Genomic DNA, 18,717 nt, shown 5'->3' on the forward strand with positions numbered 1-18,717 from the left:
AGTATCTTATATCTTAGTATCTTAGTTGCTGTTGAATGGATGATGGTAATATTCAGATGCTCAGGACTACAGGGGGTTAAACTGCCCACCTGGACCACAGTGGAGACGCTATGAGAGAAAGGAAGTGCGCTCCCGCTCTCACTGCGCTCCCGCTCTCACTGCGCTCCCGCTCTCACTGCGCTCCGCTCTCACTGCGCTCCCGCTCTCACTGCGCTCCGCTTGGAGGTTCCAGCGTGTGTGTGAGCTGTAAAGGAGCCTGGGAGCCCATCACGATGCACTGCTAATGCATTCCAGGCGGACGGGGTGCACCGCCGCAGAAATGCCAGCACATGTGGCCAAAATGTGCCCCCCCCCCCGCCCCGCCAAACAGGGCGCGGCCCAGACGCACGGCGCTTCCCGCGAAACGTCAGCGGGGGGGGAGAGGGGGAATTTCGGAGGAGTCTCTTTTTACGACGTGTTCGTCCCTGTCTGCATTCCTACCACGTCTCGGCTGGGAATGTCCCGACGCTCCCTCTGACTCAACGCTTTCATCCCTAAACCGCCCACCCCCACCGGGTCTCCCAGTGTACCGGTACACACCGCAACCCCCCCCGACCCCCGAACTCCGACCCCCGACCCCAATCCTGGAGGGCCGCAGGGTCTGCTGGTATTTGTTTCCATCTAAAATTAAAATCAGCAACCAGTTCAAACCCAAGATACGAGATGAGATGAGATCGACGGTTTAATCAACTGCTTGTTTAATTAATTAATTGTTAATTACTCAATGAACCGGCATGCCCCGTAGCCCTATAAGGACCAGGGTGCAAGAGCATAGATAGTAACTGTGATGTGGGTAATCCACCATCTCAGTGGTCCACCTCAGTGGTCCATCTCATTGAGCCATCACAGTGATCCATCTCATTGGCCCACCTCATTGGGCCATCTCAGTGGTCCACCTCAGTGGGCCATCTCATTGGTCCATCACAGTGATCCATCTCATTGGTCCACCTCAGTGGTCCACCTCATTGAGCCATCTCAGTGATCCATCTCATTGGTCCACCTCAGTGGTCCATCTCAGTTTGCCATCCATCCGAATGCACAGAAGGACTGAGGAGAGGACACTGATACTACACTGACTTCCTTCCCCAATGAGAACTGAATGGGTGGGAGACACTGCAACCAAAACGAGGGCGGTTATGATCTCGGAACATTCCGTCAGCCATTTTGTTTTTCCACATGCTGTACATCGCATTGATTTGCAATAAGGAGATCGCTTCTTCCACGTGCGCCGCAACCATTTAGGGATGCCGCTGAATGAGAGAAGGCAATGCTTTGTAAAAACCCACAGCAACCGCGGTTTGCCTCGCTCCTCCAAGCCAAATCGCATTTAATCTCCTTTCCAAAACACGCCATTTCCCCAGCACCCCCCCCAAATTTGACCCACATTATTTATCATTTTCTTCTGATGCTCGAGCTTCTGTCTGTCAGGGCTTAAACAAGGGGCCCAGATGAAAGTCAAATAACAGCACGGCAGAAAAACAACAAACAAAACAAAAACACAACGCTCTCTGCGGTTCGCTCCCTTGGTTTTTCCAGACTCCGAGAGAACATTCTGCCTTCAGCATCAAGCGGAGAGTCAGCCACTGCCAGACGTGACATCAAAGACCTTTCACCTCAAGCATTAAAACCACTGGCGCTACACGTCCATCAGAATTATGAACGAGGCGTTGCTGGGATTTATTAGCATGTTTACTAGAAAGCCAGTTTTATTGCTTTCCTTGCTTACGGTTGGTTTTATTGGAAAAACTATTTTCGTGCCCCGGTGTTGTTATGTGAGCACACCCTGGCCAATCACAAATCTGGACAGCTGACCTTTGACCTTATCAGTGGCGAATGGAGACGTCCGGGGCTTACCCCAGAACAATGAGCTCCCCGTACTTGACTGGCGCTTTGGTCGAGGCTGTGGAGATGTTTTCCTGGTCAGGAGAGAACATGAGAGCGGCTGTGGAGGGCGGGGCGGGGGCGGGACGGGGGGCGGGGCCAGGTGAGGGGGGTGAGGGGATGAGGGGGTTGGGGGGGTGGGGGAGCTCCCGCGACGAAAGCTCTGGGGTCCCGCGCTTCAGAGTCTCCTCATTCTTCCCGCCGCTTTCCCGCTGCTCCTCGTGTGTGAACGCTGGGGGGGGGAAACAGAGGGGGGATTCAGGATACATGCCTTAAAAAGAGTTTCCTTTCTTTAGCTTGTGGTCTGGGAATTCCCCCTACACACACACACACACACACACAACCCCTCCGCTTTGTAGTCCTACCCCCCCGGCCCCCACCCCACCACCCACCCACCCCCACCCCACCCCATCCCCACCCCAGCCGCGCGTGTGTCTGTGGCAAGCGTGTGCCAGGGTACGCCATGAGCACCTACAGCGATCGCCAGCTTACTCTCCCGGCCGTTTCCTCGAGCCACAATCAGGCAAAAGCCCTGCGGAACAGTCACTTACTTAACCCCCCCCCCCCACCCCCCCCACCCCGCCTTCACCCGGCCCACCCCCCCTCCCTAATCTGATCTACAGCTCTGTGCTGGAACAGGCCGCGGCACGCTGGCGGGTTTTTACACACTTCAGATCCGTGTGGAGAGCCGCGGAATCCCCCCTTTACGGGCTAATCCCCCCCCCCCCCCGCCGCACCACGCTTCGCCCCGCGGTCACCCCCGGCGACCTGCTAATGCGCCGCGCGGGGCCAGGATGCCCTTGATCCAGCGCCGCCTCGCTTTCTCCGTGATTTCATGCGGGGCGGCGACATCGCGGTGCGCGGAGTCCCTGGTTAATAATCAGCTGATTCAACGGTCCAATCAGAAGGGCCCGAGAGGACCCGAAGAACAGCTAACGGAGCATGAAGTAAAAGGAGCAGAGCTTCTGCCAAAACCGCAACTATGCGTGTGAGTGTGTGTGAGCGTGCGTGTGAGTGTGCATGTGTGAGCATGCATGCATGTATGAGCGTGTCTGCGTGTGAGTGTGTGTGTGAGTGAGCGTGTGTGTGAGCGTGCATATGTGTGAGCGTGCATGTGTGAGCATGCATGCATGTATGAGTGTGTGTGCGTGTGAGTGTGTGTGTGTGTGAGCATGTGAGTGTGTGTGTGTGTGTGAGCATGTGAGTGTGTGTGTGTGTGTGTGTGAGCATGTGAGTGTGTGTGTGTGTGTGTGTGTGTGAGCGTGCGTGTGTGAGCGTGCATGTGTGTGTGTGAGCGTGAGTGTGAGTGTGTGAGCGTGTGTGTATGAGCATGCGTGTGCAAGCGTAAGGAGGGTAACCAGGCCTGCAGTAAAGCAGAATAAAGTCACATCAACCGGCATCCTAAAGTCTTTCAAAAAAAAAAAAAAATACAACAACAACAAAAGCAGTTAAGAGTAGCAGCTGCGCTCTTCAGCGATCGGAACCATACTGTAGCATCAGGCCTTTCTGTGAATCACCGGGTGAATCATTCAGCCATGATATCTGCACAGCTTGTGGACGTGATTCACTGACTGGTCTGCACTGACTGTGTGGCAGGATTTCTACAGATCAGCTGCTCTGAAGACTTGAAAAGACTGGAAAACTAAAAACTTGAATCTCCCACGTTTCCACGCCGTCTGCTGCAGAGCATGCGTTTCCGGCGGGAACGAGGAAGATGTCAGGAGTCAGCTGACTCGGTGCTTCTCTGGCCTGCTCTCTCTCGGGTCAGTTCATCAGATAATCTGGGCCCGACGGGTCCGCTGGAAAAGCTGGTAATCCAGCCCCCTCCCAGCCCACCCCAGCCCAGGCATCTGGCACACAGGCCAATCCACTCAGCGCTCTGTTCTGTACGAGCACCTCGGGAAGAGGAGGACGTGCACACACACACACACACACACACACACACACACACACACATGCACAGCGCAGGCCGCTCCAGGAGAGGCTGTTCCTCGAGGTCTGGAGAGACCGTACAGGCGTGCGAGCCGAGAGCCGAGAGACGAGACAAAGATCATTAACTGGAACGCACGCGAACAGACCCCGCAATCTGCACAGAGACAGGCCTCTGCATGAGCAGTCTGTGAGTGTACAACTGCTATTTGTATGTCCGTGTGTGTGCATGACCATGTGAGTGTGTGTGTACGTGTGTGAGTGTATGTGTGTGTGCGCGTTTGTAGCGACCGCCGTGCGGGATCGCTAGCTCTTATTCTATTGATCGCGTCTGCGAGAGGCCCACACGGTCACAGCCGGCTGCCCGGTGGTGTCTGATTGGTGTCTGCTGTTGCATCTGATATTTAAATATAGATTAGGCTGGTAACCGGGTAACAGGATCAAATTGCCCCGGCAACCCGCCGCCGTGGCTAGGCCCCCGCAGTACGGTTCTACCGCTAACGTTACGCCTGCCCCCCCCACCCCCCACCCCCCCCACCCAGGGGCAGCAGGGCGCGGGTTGGAGAGAAAGTGCTTCGCAAAAAGGTCGACCGAATCAAAGAGATTTTTTATCAGGGCCCTCCAAGTGACAGACTGAGGTCAGGAGGGGTAAGATCAAAAGCCTGACCCAATTTGGAGCCGAAAAAAAAAAAAAACAACGAGCGGGTAATTTGCAATCTCTCCATCTGATCCAAAAAAGAAAAGAAAAAAAAACCCCCCAAAACATGAGAAGCGCTTTTATTTCCACCCTGCTGTCAAAGATGGGGCTCAGAAGGCCTGGGGGAGGGGGAGGGGGGGGGGGGGGGTTTCACACTCTCTCTCTACTCTCAGCAGTACAGGTTAGGTCAGTGTGTAAATCTGCTTCATTTCTAATAATAATAATAACAACTACAGCATTTCCTATCCAAGCCTCCACAACTCACACAGGCCAACTTGCACAGGGTCCAGCGTGCGTCACACATAAATAAGAGCCAATGGAAAAACACCCTCAACGCCACATGACTTCCTCTTCAGAAAAACACCCAAAACCACCGCAGTGTCTAAATAGAGCCCGCGACAGACTAAAATTAAAAACCCCCGCCACCTCAGAAATGGAAATACTCTTCAAACGCGAACGGGGGCTCGGTCCCGGAGGCGTCCCACCGTGGGACGGCCGAGCGGGGCCGGATGGCAGAAAGCAGAGAGGAAACGGCGCCGTGTCATCAGAGCAGCCCGTCCAGACACCCCCAGAACGCCCCAAACGCGTTCCCCCACAGACGCCCTTTCATCAAGCTCGCGTTAAAACGCAATTACAGACCCGCGCCGTGATACAGACTAAGGGCTGTGCTCGTTAAAACTTTACCGTCCCGCCAAGTCCACACCTGCTCTCCTCAGCTCTGGAGAGAGGCTGGAAGGCAAAAGAGCTTTTTCTCTGAGACACTGAGCCAAACCTGAAATGGTTTCTCTTCAATACCGGTAAAGCGGGCCTGAGGCTCAGTCAGGGGTCATGCTCCTGTTTGGTGAGCGTGTTCCGGGGGAGGACTGTAGAGGTGGGGGAAGTTTTCGAGGTGCCGGGTTCGGTTGGCGGGACCAGCGGGGTTTACTCATGTGACCTGACCCGGCTGAGCCGAGGGCGAGAGAGAGAGCGAGAGCGAGAGAGCGAGCGGTTTTAAACGAGCGGTTTTTAAACGAGCGTCGTTCGCGGCCTTTCCCGACCCAGAAAGCCCGGGCGCTCGGCGTCGCCGCGGTAACTGGGTCAGGAGGAGATCAATGAATAACGGGCGTCTGAAAACGGAGACCCGGCGGGCGCCGAGAGAGGACTCCGGTCGCCATGGCGATGCCGTGCCAATCTTCAGTCGAGCGCGTGGGGAGGCGCGGTCGGGGGGGGGGGAAATCCCGTCTGCGTTCTGAAGTCACAGTTTGCCCCGTCCTGCCGAAACGAGCGCCTGGACAACGGCAAGCGGTGCCACGGCGGGGCGAACTAAAACTCCAAAGTGGCAAAAAAAAAAACCAGCAGCGGGCAGACGAGCAGGGAGACAGACACCCGAAGCGGGAGCAGCAGCGTTTACTCAGCGAGGCAAAGGGAGGCGGAGCCTGCCCTGCGTGTGCACGTGAGCCGGGGGCCCTGCGTGTGCACGTGAGCCGGGGGCCCTGCGTGTGCACGTGAGCCGGGGGCCCTGCGTGTGCACGTGAGCCCGGAGCCCTGCGTGTGCACGTGAGCCCGGAGCCCTGCGTGTGCACGTGAGCCCGGAGCCCTGCGTGTGCACGTGAGCCGGGGGCCCTGCGTGTGCACGTGAGCCCGGAGCCCTGCGTGTGCACGTGAGCCCGGAGCCCTGCGTGTGCACGTGAGCCCGGAGCCCTGCGTGTGCACGTGAGCCCGGAGCCCTGCGTGTGCACGTGAGCCCGGAGCCCTGCGTGTGCACGTGAGCCCGGAGCCCTGCGTGTGCACGTGAGCCCGGAGCCCTGCGTGTGCACGTGAGCCCGGAGCCCTGCGTGTGCACGTGAGCCCGGAGCCCTGCGTGTGCACGTGAGCCCGGAGCCCTGCGTGTGCACGTGAGCCCGGAGCCCTGCGTGTGCACGTGAGCCGGGGGCCCTGCGTGTGCACGTGAGCCCGGAGCCCTGCGTGTGCACGTGAGCCCGGAGCCCTGCGTGTGCACGTGAGCCCGGAGCCCTGCGTGTGCACGTGAGCCCGGAGCCCTGCGTGTGCACGTGAGCCCGGAGCCCTGCGTGTGCACGTGAGCCCGGAGCCCTGCGTGTGCACGTGAGCCCGGAGCCCTGCGTGTGCACGTGAGCCCGGAGCCCTGCGTGTGCACGTGAGCCCGGGGCCCTGCGAGACGTCGCTGCTCCGCGCGATTCGTCGGACGCGCTCCCCGTACAGAGCGACAACGCCAGCGAAAGGAGCTGCTCGTGTGTGAGCAGCGGTTCGCCCTCCCTCGCTCACTCACTCACTCGCTCGCTCGCTGGAGTACGCCAAACACGCAGCTATGACACACTCCACGGGCAAACGAACAACAAACAGGTTCAGCCCTGCAGCGAAACCCAGCCCGCAAACCAGCGACCACAGCCATTCATCACCACGAGCCGGTCCCTCTGAGGGACGTGTGCAAACTTCCACCTGCGCACGGCTCCACAGGAGAAAAAGAAAAGAGCAAATATTTCTCCACCCTTCAGACTAAATCCCCGCTTGACCACTGACGCCGCCTCGTAATCAGCGCTCAAACAAAGGCCCACTTCTGTCTTCAGGGATTAAGACACTAATTAAGACAAAAAAATAATAAATTACTTAACCATTTCAAACTGGGGTTTTATCGGGTTTCTTTCTGAACAGATTCCTGTGTGCACCGCTGTTCTATTTTTTTTTATTGTTTTTTTTTAACAGATGGCTCTGTGTAGCTCTGACCGAACCTTGAACGTTTGTTTTCCTTCCTTGTTGGATCCGGCAGAGGACAGCACGGTGGCAAAGTCCACATTCCTGCATGTAATCTCGCTGGATTGCAGAAATGGAAAAAAAAAAAAACAACTGGCAAATGAAGGCTTATAAGCGTTTAGAGTTCTCACACCTAACGTCAGGCCAATACCAGTGAATGCCATACTGTGTTATTTCTACAAATGGCAAAATTAAGAACAGGACCAGAACACACAAAGTAGAGGTTGCATTTTTTTTTTTAAAGAAACTAAAAACAACAAAAGAATTAGGAAGCAACAGAATTAAAAATGACCAATTAAAAACAATTTTTTTTAAAAGATTCTCAACGATTCTCAAAAAGACCTGAAAAGGTCTTTTGCTGCAATGCCCAACTCAAGAAGGGGGGGGAAAAAAAGAAAAGAAAATGCAAGCACCTGATTGGTGGGTTTAAAAGCACACAGGAAGTGCAGCGGGGACAGATTAACACCTGGGTTTGAGATACCAGCGACCGGAGCCTGCACAGGAAGTCAGGTTAACTAACGCGTTCCCCGCGTTTCCTGTGCAAGATCTCGCTTTGCGGTTCCTTTCACGAAACGCCACGAAGCCCGCCGCGGAGTCAGAGTGGAATAATCGCGTGTTTGTTCTCTCGGCCTGTTATTCTCCAGCAGTGTAGGACTTTCACTGGAAATCAATGCCCTCCAGTGACAAGCAGAGCCCAGTCTGCAAAAAAAAAAAAAAAAAAAAAAAAAAAAAAAAAAAAAAAAAAAAAAAAAGAAAAGAAAAGAGAAAATTCTCATTTTATGAAAATCCAAGCGAACGCAGCTTAAGGAGACAGAATTCCGCAGCAATGGGGGGTGGAAAAAGAGGTGGGGGGGGGGGAGAGCAGCACTGGCTCCTCCAGTGTGGCGATGGCAGCCGTTCTGTGGCGGTGGCGGTCCAAATCAGCCGCAGACCGCCTTCAGCCGGCAGGTTCTGCGGTGGTTTGAGAGCTCGGGCCAAACCTGGGACTTCACTGCAGCGCTACAGAACTGCTGGAACAGCCGAACAGCAGCGCGTCTGTACAGGGGCCGGAGCAGCACTGGAACAGCCGAACAGCAGCGCGTCTGTACAGGGGCCGGAGCAGCACTGGAACAGCCGAACAGCAGCGCGTCTGTACAGGGGCCAGAGCAGCACTGGAACAGCCGAACAGCAGCGCGTCTGTACAGGGGCCAGAGCAGCACTGGAACAGCCGAACAGCAGCGCGTCTGTACAGGGGCCGGAGCAGCACTGGAACTCCACCACAGCTCTGAACAGGGCCCCCACACCCTTTACTGTGATGTCACAGTCAGGCGACAGAGGAACGGCACGCTGGAGTAACCAATCAGAGTCAGGCTTACACGCAGCAGACAGGGACGGAATCCCTCTCCCCTCCCAATGAAAAATCCACTTCGTACACATCGTCTACTCCCTCATGCAAGGACAGCATGTATTTTTCCACAACTGTTCACACACCTCTGGCTGGGGGGGCAGGGGGGGTCCACCAGCTGCTAACCCCCCCCCCCAGCCCGGGACGCAGCTGAAAACCAGAGCAGCGTTTCAGCTGCAGGCCCCCAGCCTTCCCCAGCTGTTCCAATGGAGCGATAACACGTGTTGTCCAAATGTGTGATTTAATACCCTCCAACAACTCGCAAGGGCCCACTCTGAACCCCCGCCCCGCCCTACACCCCAGCCCACCCCCCTCCCCCCCCGACCCTCCCCTCCCCTCCCTCTCTTTTCCTGGCTCCATATTTAATTCTGCGGGACAAAAACAAAGCAGGGTTACAGCGCGTTCCCGGTCGTTAACAACATCGAATTTCAGCTGGAACAAGTGGCTGCGGAGATATAAACAAAGCGAGCGGGCAGAGCAAACCAGAGAAAGTAAGAGCGCTGCTCCAAGCATCGGCTCCACTCCCCCCCCCCCCCGAAAAGGACCTCACCCCACTGAAACGTGTTTATTTAGGGGGGTTCAGGTACTGAGGGCAGCGTGCGTGTTTCGGGTACGGGGGGAAGGGGGGAAGGGGACTTTCGTAATTCCTTTCTCAAAAGTAAAAAGTACGTCTGCCAACACTGCAGCAATGTGTTAAATGTGAGACACATGGGCCGGGGGAGGGAAACTAATTGGCTGATTTTTTGGAAGGCGCAGCGTTCACAGGCCAGACTCAGCAGCTGGGTCCAAAGAGGTGCAGCTTAACACCAGCCCCCCCCCAACCCCACCCCCCTTCTGCCATAAAGGGGCTCGCAGGGATGTTTGGAATTAGAATCTTTTTGCCTAGCAACTCTGGAACACGGGACAGGTCAGTTCCACCTCCTCCCCCCCCCCCCCCTTCGAGAACCTGTCTTCAAATGTTACTCATTACCCCCCAAGATTTCACAACTTCTCTTTCTGTCTCCAGGCGGGGGAAAAAAAAATAAAAATAAAGAAAAACAAAGTTCTTAAAGCACGTTGTTGACGACCTGTGCACCCACCAAAACCGGTCCTGCGCGAGCGGTCATGTGTCACAACCTGGGGCCGTTAATCAGGCGTTGCCAACAGCAACAGCGCAAGAGCGGCCACAGGCTCGCCGACCGCGGTCAGGAGTCAAGACCCGGTCAGGATTTGTGGCCTCGCTCGATAAAACGGACACTCACACGTAGCATCCTCTTCGGATGAGAAGGGAGACACTTCGTTAGAAAGAGGTGAAGGGATAACCGAAATAGTCCTCGCGTACGGACACGCCCACTCATCGCCATGGGTCACGGGACAAAGCACACGCGTGTGCAGCACAACATGGATAAAAAAAAACTGGCACACTGCAGCTGGAAAAGCCTTCTGAAGGGACGCACACACACGGGTTGATGGCGCATGAGTAAGCCCCACGCCGAGCCCGTTAGCTTCCGCTCGTCTCGAGGCGAACGGAAGCTAACGGGCTCGGCGTGGCGCTTACTCATGCGCCGCGAGCAGAGCGTCTCAGAGAACCAACGTGACCGTAAAAACCGCCAAACCGCGTAGCCAGACTCCCCGGTGACTGCCACGGAGCCAGGCCAGGAAACGCTGCCCGCTAACGCCAACGTCGATCATTAACCCGTTAATGCGCGAGAATGCAAATATGCGATTAGAACGTTCCAAACTGAACGTTCTAATGCTGATGTCACAATCACTGAAGGCAGTGGAGTTCTAAAACGCTGAGTTAGAATGCTGGGGGAAAAGTTTTCATTCCAGGAGAACTTCTCTTCAAAGGGATGATACCGCCCCGGACCCAAACTCGCCGCACGCGCTTCTCTCGTCCCGACCGCAGAGGGAAGGTGGGGCGTGGAACAGATTCTCGAAACGTCCCACTGCGGAAGCAAATCGGCTGGAAAAAGTGACGATAAAGGCCAATTCTGATCAAAGGGCCCCCGGGCTGACCAGACGGGCTTCAGATTGTTTATTCAGGAGAAATTCGGCTGAGTGTGGAGACGGCTGCTGCAGTCGCCTCATAGGGCTCAAAGGCAAATCTTCTGCCCAGAAGCAAACCTCTCAACTGCCGTTACAGTTACAGAAACAGTCGTTTAAGTCGGTTACCATCAGCTCTAGTCTGGTCTTAGCAAATACACTCCATCACAAAGGACTGATATTTGAGTGGAAATTAAGTGTACCACAGCTTATTGACTTCAAGCAACACTTGCTGTTTTTTTTGGGAAGGGGGGGGGGTCAAGCTCCAATTACTCCATTTCCTGTTTCTCCGTAAAGTGTCTTTTTCACAGTGTCTCTGTAAAAAGCAGGAAAACACATGAAACTGAGGTGGAGAGCACTGATCCACGCGAGCAGCCCAGCCCGCCCTTCCACTGAAGGCAGCCGTAACGACACCAGGCCAAAGGGCCCGTCTTAAGGACACACGGCTTTACATTTCCCCTAAAAGGGTCTCCGCGCGGGACGGGCGCGGGGACCCCAGTAAACGCTTCTCGGCCGGGCGCGGTCGTGTGTGCGTTAAAAGCTCACGAGTCGTTCAGAACAAGGCCGGGGCTGTGCGTGGGGTGGGGTGGGGCGGGGGGGGGGGCAAGCCGTGTCACACCTCTGCTGATGTCACGGGGAGAATAAGGCCGGGCGGAGGGGAGAAGAGAGGCCCTTTCAGCGCGACCCTGTAAATGAACAATGGCCGCCCCTCTCGCAGGCCGTACCAGCCCGCCGCCGTCGACCCACAAGAGGACTTTTATTATGACTTCATTTCCCCGCAACAAGCACGCTTTTGTGCGGGCCACCTCGCGGGGGGGAAAAAAAAAACGAAACCCCAGCACCCTCCTGTCTGCGCGCCAGACGGCTCGCTTAAAGTCGTGTTTTTTTTATTTTAACGGGGACGGCGGAATTCTCCACCGACGCCCCGTCCGTTAATATTTATCCGACGCCTCTGCATTTTTCCGGCCTGGAGAGGAGTTGGGACCGATTTTTCGTGCGTTCGCTCGCCCCGAGGGGCATTTCGTGAGAGGCTCCCGCATCTCGCTCGCTCTCTGACCTCTTTTGTCTAAGCGAGCGTCTGGGACGTCAAACGCGGCGTCGCTGCCGCTGGTCTGCCAGCACAGTCACACACTGAAATCACACACAGACGAAGAAAGAGAGAGAGGATCGCGCACAGGGGCTCCTTATAAACATCACAACACAGAAATACTGGCAGGGTGCCCAGTAGTCACAGACAGTACAGTGTAAACCTTAGTGCGAAAGAGAAATAAAGGTTTGCACATAGCGTCATTCGGAAAAAATCAAGTTAATCGACTCAATACTTTATGATTTAGCCTAGAAATCCAAAAGCACACGGCTAACGATAGTTAGCAGGAGCAGCGATCGGCGCGGGAGCTCAGGACACCTCCTGTTCTCAGCTGGAGCCTTACAGCCCCATCTCTCTGCTGAACTCTGCATGTTAGAGGAGCCGCGCGTAATCAAATTACCGCCAGCCGCTAGCGTTACACTCTGAGGACAGGGGAGGGGCTGGGGGGCTCATCCTCGGCTCCCCTCTGTCCTCGTACGCAGAGGCTTCGCCCAAGCTCTGAAGCCCGGGGTAGGGGGGTGAGGGGGGTGGGGTGGGGGGGCGCTGTACTGGGACAACACGCAGCGCTCGATTTGTAATGGCAGCGCCCCAGATTCGGCTAAAGCGCTCCTGCTCCTGCTCCTGCTCCTGCGCCTGCTCCTCCTCCTGCTGCTCCTCCTGCTCCTGCTCCACGATCCCTCTTCATTTCTCAGGATGGCTGTGGTGAGGCACGGGGGAGACCTGGCTGCACCCCGAACACGCGGCTCGCCGTTTCAGAGAAGAGGGGACGCGGCGTTTCGACAACCGAGCCAACAGACTGCACGCTGGCTGGGTCGTGTGCACACGCACACACTCTTGTCCATGTTACAAATCATGGCTTCATGACATTTGAGAAAAATTATTTTTTTAATGTAAAAAACATTCCAAAAAACCTTCTCAGTGGGTAAATCACGCCGGCGAGACTGGCTCGGGACGGCCCGTACTCTTCCTCCTAATGAGACCCCCCCTGGGCCGCGACCAGACGGCTTCCGTCAGCCGGGAGCGGGACAGCCAGCCGGAACCCAATCCCCCCCCCCCCACACCCCGATGGATCGGATCTCAGATTCATCTTCAGTGTCCCACTGCCCCCCAACGCTCACACGGGAGGGACACACTTCCTGGGTCAGAACCACTTGCCGAACCTCCGGTAGGCCTCTCTGACTGCGCTCGACTGAGAAGGAAAGGACCCACCAGATAGATGCAATCTGGGGGAGGGGTCATAGTAGCGGTGGGGGGGGCACAGTGTAGTGGAACTGATCACCCAGAGCCTCAAGGCAAGGGGGGGGGGTCCTTAAATGTCCTGGACTAAAAAGTTTGTTTTGGGAAGGGGGCCCACAGAGACTCAATTTGCACAGGGCCCCGAATTTCATGCTAGCTACACCCCTGGCCACCGTCCCGAAAGATCCTCCCTTCGGGGGTCTGTGAAGGGGCGGGGGAGGGGGGGGAACAGGAGGGACGAAGGCCAAGTCGGGCCTGTGAAAACTGCAGCCTCGCCGAGCCCAGATTCAGCCAAGCCGCCAAGCCCGCCAGGCCTAACTCCGAGCGCCAAAAATTAAGTCTTAAATTCGCTTAACTGCTTGTTCAATAGCGAAAGCGGAAAGGAACGCACAGCGAGCTCTCGGGCCGGGCAGTCGGCATGAGAACAGCGGGAGAGAAAGACCTGAAAACTGGCAGCTAAATCTGACGGCGAGGGCGGAGGGTTATATTTTCACGTCGGAGCACAAGAGTAGATCCGTCAATCACCGGATCGTGTGGGTACCAGAAAATATAACAACACTGACGGTGATTGGTGGATATTTCCTGGTTACTACCTGGCAATTAAAGAAAAAGCCAGCACAATGACAGCTCCCATTTCCGTCCTGTATTTAGCACAGACAGTGATGTGTCGAGCCTGTTTGGTCCACATCAGCCTTCTGATCAAGAGCGATTAGGCTCGAAAGGCCATTGTCGGTACTAAATATAGCCTGGAAACAGGAGTAACCAGTGTGCTGACTTTTTTTCTTCTTCTTTAATTCCGGACATTACTCAGTCCAGCTCCCGCCTAGAATGGCTGTTCAGATGAGCTTGATGCCACCTCAACTACGTGGCAACTGCCCCGGGGATTCTGGAAGTTCAACCAGAGAGCATCCACCAATCACCATCAGCGTTGTTCCCTTGTTTGCCAATAATAAACATCGGGATTGGCAGAGCTCTGACTGCTAGATCAGTCATTTACACCTTCCCTCCTTGCATTCATGAAGCAACCTTGATTTCAAAAGAATGTTTCAACTCCTCTAACCCTCAACTCCTCACCCCCCTCAAAAAAAAAAAGAATGCTCTTTTAACAGCCACTGTTTTTATCTTGGTTTCACACCACTTTGCACACACTGCAGCACAATGACAGCCTGTGAAAATGCAAAGATGAAGAACAGGAAACAGTAAGAGATACAGCGGGTTACCAGAGATACATTATATGGCTACAAAGTGTGTGGACACCCCTTGGTCTGGGGCTGGGACTGTTTTTCGTGGTTTTGGCTAGGCTTCTTTAGTTCCAGTGAAGGCGAGTCCTAACGCTACACCATACGATCACATTCTCAACAATTCTGTGCTTCCCCAACAGTGTGGTGAAGGCCCTTTCCTGTTTCAGCATGACAATACCCCCGGGCACACAGCGCATAATGCAATAAATAATCCTGTTTGGGGATTGGACCAGCACCCTTATAGTCTACTGCTACACCCCTACGGTCCACGGTTACACACGCCTCTTTATCAGTTAATAAAGCAGAAGAACCTGCCTGTTTTTGGATTATCCACCCAGGGTCCAGCACATTAACATTTTCTTATGACAAAGATAATGCATTAAACAAAGATGACCCGCAATGCTTAAACCATCCTGGCACCACAGGAAGTGAAAATGCCGACGGGGGTCCGGGAGAAAAACACCGTTCCCACGGAGACAGCCTCCAGAGATCTTTCTATGTGCCTGTCATATAAGGCGTAATGATCATAAGGCAAAATTGTAGTGGGGGTGGGGGAGGCACGGTGGGGAGAGGTCACTCGTTGGGGCATTTAGGCAACACTTTTACTGCTCCCCGCCCCTGGGTCCTGTTGGAAGATCCCAGGTGCTCGAGTTTTACCTCTTTGGGAAAAGCACTCTTAACACCCAGCGTAAAGATGGCGGTTAATAATCGGGTCGGGGTCCTGGCTAGTTGCCACACGGCTGCTTTTGAGGAGCGGCGCCTTTTTGGAGGGAAAGCTGGAGCTCTTGAACTGAGATGTACCTTCAAAACGCAGGCTTTATATTCACCCACCCACCTCAGAGATCTAACAAAACTCTACCTTCCCAAAGAGCACATCTGATATTTTTAGGCAGAGAGAGAAAGAATGACAGCGAGAGAGAGAGAGAGAGAGCGAGAGTGAGAACGTCGGCGTGAACGCACATGAGTGGGATCAAAAAAAAACGAAAAAGCTTTCACCCTCCTCGTGCTTTGAAGGTGACGACTCGGCTGTCTATGTACAAACCTGCAGGGAAGACGAACGTCGAGAGAGGATTTTAAACGCATTTACTTTATTTACGACAGCAGAACGGCATCATCGCACACACAGCGTCCCGTGCTAGTGAGCTAACGATGGGCAAACGGGCCACGCTTACATCATCACGTCGAATTACGCGAGACACACAATCAGTCCCGCGGTCCCCCGCAACTCCAGAAGTTGCCCGGCGCGAGCAGATGGGAGAGGCAGGTTTGAATTTCAAGTCCCTTTTTAATTATTCAGTTAGAAACCTACACAGATCAGCGACGGCAAAGCAAACAAACAGCCCATTCCAGGAAGGGGCCCGAGCCTGCATCGCGCGCCGCTTCTCGCTTGCCGTTTCCTGGCTCCGCTGCCTTCCCAGAATTCATTGCAGGCAGCCCTACGTGCCCTCTCTGAGTAACCGTCAGGCAGCAGGCCTCTGATTGAGACTTTCCGGGGCCTCCGAACGACGAAGCGCTTCAAACAGACGGGAGGAGGGCGCCGGACGAAGAAGGAACTTCAGCGTAACGACGAGGCTCGCCGCGACTTCCTCATCGACGACCGACGAACTGACACAATGGAGACGCACGCGGAGGGTCCACTCAGGGGGGGTGAAGGGGGTATCCCCCCCCCCCTCAGAAAGTCCTGAATCAGAAACGGACAAAGCCTCTCCAAGTTCAGGGAGGAACGGAGATAACAAGAGTCATCGAGTCGCAAGAGCATCGCTTCCATCCAATAAGGGGAGAGACGGAATGGGCGGGGTAGACGGGCAGATAGGGGAATGAAACCTGTAACAAAAGGCACCTCAGCTATCTGAGTGCAGGGGGGGGGGGGGTTGTTTGGTTGACAGCGGGGAGCGGCAGATAGGGAAATGAAAACTGTAACAAGAGGACACCTCAAATCTATCTGGAGTGGCAATGGGGGTGTGTTGTTGACAGCGGGGGGAGACGGGGCAGATAGGGGGAAATGAAAACCTGTAACAAGAAGGACACCCCTCAAGTCTATCTGGAGTGGCAAGGGGGGGTGGGGGGGGCTTTGTGGCGGTAACCGACTCCCTTGGGGCTGGGACGTCACGTTGGCGGGTGGCGTTGCACGACCTGGCGGTGCTGTAGGTGCCGGGAGTCTCAGAACTGCTCCAGACCAGAAGGCCAGACTGAGGGATCAGGGACACAAAGCACTAAGCGAGGTTTCACAACTTCCTGGAAACAAAGAGAACCACTGTACAAACAGGTGGACAAGGGGGGGATTTTCTTTGCTCAAAAAAAATGGGTTACTGTTGGGAAACTAATTCGGCTGGGATCAGTAGAGGGGTGAGCCGCGACTATTTTACAACCAACGGCTTTCAGGTTTTTCCGAATGGCAGGCAGGGCGTCGACCGTTTTTGCCGGCTCGGGTCCTACGCAGAACGCGCTCGCTCTGCCGCGAGCGAATGAAAGGCCCCCAGTGTGAGGACACATCGGCGTGGCGGACGCCGCGCTAGGCTCCTCCCTCAGCTCCACGCTGACCTTCCTGGAAAACACAGCCACTTCTCAAATGTTTTTTTTTTTTTTTTGTTTTTCCACTGCCACGGCAGAGCATGCTTAATCCGCGCTGTCTGACCTACTTTCCGACACAAACGTGCTCCTCGTCGACTACAATTTATTTACCAGCGAGTCACTGCCGTACACAGCTAGGGCTCCTGGGAAAAGCTCCTCTCACACCTGTTCAGCCTGACCCTGTCGGCCCTGTTGTTTTATCCTGAACAACAGGAGGTGGTGCTGAGCTTCAATTAATTCATCAAAAAAATTTGCCAATGGATTCCATAAGGCCTTTAATTTAGTCATTTAAATGTGTAAATCTTTAGCAGTAGACTTTTTTTAATGACCCATTCCTTTAGGTACCAGTGAGGAATGTTCTAGAATCCTAGGAGAACATACTCTGCATTCTGCAACATCAAGCGTTCCTATGGTTACCTTGTTACACTATGACATCAGATGAGATGACAAGCAGAGCGTTGTGAAATATTTCTGGAGAGACGGTGCGTACGAGGAGACAGAGATGGGAATGCTTCTCCAAAGCGTGCAGAGTCATCACCGTAATACACCCAGACCCAACCTACTACCCCTACCCACCAGCCCACCCCAGCCCCACCCTACCCACCCACACCCCCTACCCCCCTACCACACCCTACCCCCTACCCCCCCCTACCGCACCTAACCCCTCTACCCCTACCCCCTACCCACAGCCCCCACCCCCTACCCCCTACCCACAGCCCCTACCCCCTACCCCCACCCCAGCATGGGGCACACAGACAAGAGGCTGTATAAATTCCTTCGGGAGCCAACATATAGGTCGGAAGGGAGCAATCAGGGGCAAGCCAGCCAGGACTGGACACCCTGATTAACCAGGCCTCTTGTCAGCTTTGCTGATAAGGCCTCCGGATCTGGAACAACAATTCCCATCTTCCCCCTTTCAGACACCACCCCATGTGACTTCTGTGCCACCAACTGACTGATGGTGTTGATAAGGCACCCAGAGCCAGACACGACTTTCACATCCTTTGTGATTTGCAGTCACCTCTTTTCCACATGTGTAGACCAATGAGAAGTCTTCATCGTCTGTGAGAAGGCAAGAGTCCTTGGGGGCTTGTGCTGTTACTGACAGCTACTACCGCAAAACATTTTTTCCATGAATTGCAATTTGGCTGAAACATGCCAATATGGCTAATGCATGGTGAAACAAAATATATATCTTTAAAAAAAATTTACCCACTGTGAGGGTACAAGCAAATACGACTGATAACAGACGATCGTGAAAATAAGGACATATGAAGATTTTTTTAAGAGCCTCTTGTCTGTACTTAGAGATAACAGAATGTTTACTTCTCACTGCAGCTGCCAGCCAGGCATGATACAGACCTAAAGACCACCAAATAACAACTGCTAGGTTTCAGACACTGCTTCCAGACCCCAGCTTCAAAGCTCTAAACACCGGCAAACCTGCATTTGAACCTTGATATCACACTACCCCAGGATATCACCAATTACACCAGAAATCTTTATCGCAGGAGCAGGGGCGTCCGAAATCTCGAAACTGTGAGGCTCCGGACAGACCTTCAGGAAAACTGGCAGAAAATAGCCCAAATCCCTCAGGGCTGCGCATTAATGAAATAATAAGACCTTTTCACATTTATGCGATAAACAAAAGTGAACCCCGTTTGCTCTTCGATTCCCCGACCGGGCACGGACATTTCGGGCATCGCATCCCAATTAGGAATTCCCAAAATTCCCAAAAGAGTGTTCGTCCAACCACCGAGACGTCATCGGATGACTTCCAGGGCTAAGAACTGGCACTGGAACGGGCTCTAGGGTTTGCATGGCCCTAAGCAAGAATAGTTGTTGTGACCCCAAAGTGCACCAACATAAATCACGCAAC

General features: G+C 54.4%; 1 protein-coding gene across 3 annotated transcripts in view; it reads right to left on the reverse strand.

The window, feature by feature from the left end:
* The window catches only part of LOC135244207 (E3 ubiquitin-protein ligase pellino homolog 1), a 65,185-nt gene that overhangs the window by 12,815 nt on the left and 33,653 nt on the right, over positions 1-18,717 (reverse strand). For all 3 annotated transcript variants that reach the window (XM_064316509.1, XM_064316500.1, XM_064316517.1), the window contains exon 2: positions 1,894-2,152. In XM_064316509.1, the coding sequence (XP_064172579.1) occupies positions 1,894-1,973 (80 nt within the window). In that variant the 5' untranslated portion in view covers positions 1,974-2,152. The remainder of the gene's footprint in view (positions 1-1,893; positions 2,153-18,717) is intronic.

Source organism: Anguilla rostrata, chromosome 2 (genome assembly GCF_018555375.3).
Source record: "Anguilla rostrata isolate EN2019 chromosome 2, ASM1855537v3, whole genome shotgun sequence".
Lineage (NCBI taxonomy): Eukaryota > Metazoa > Chordata > Actinopteri > Anguilliformes > Anguillidae > Anguilla > Anguilla rostrata.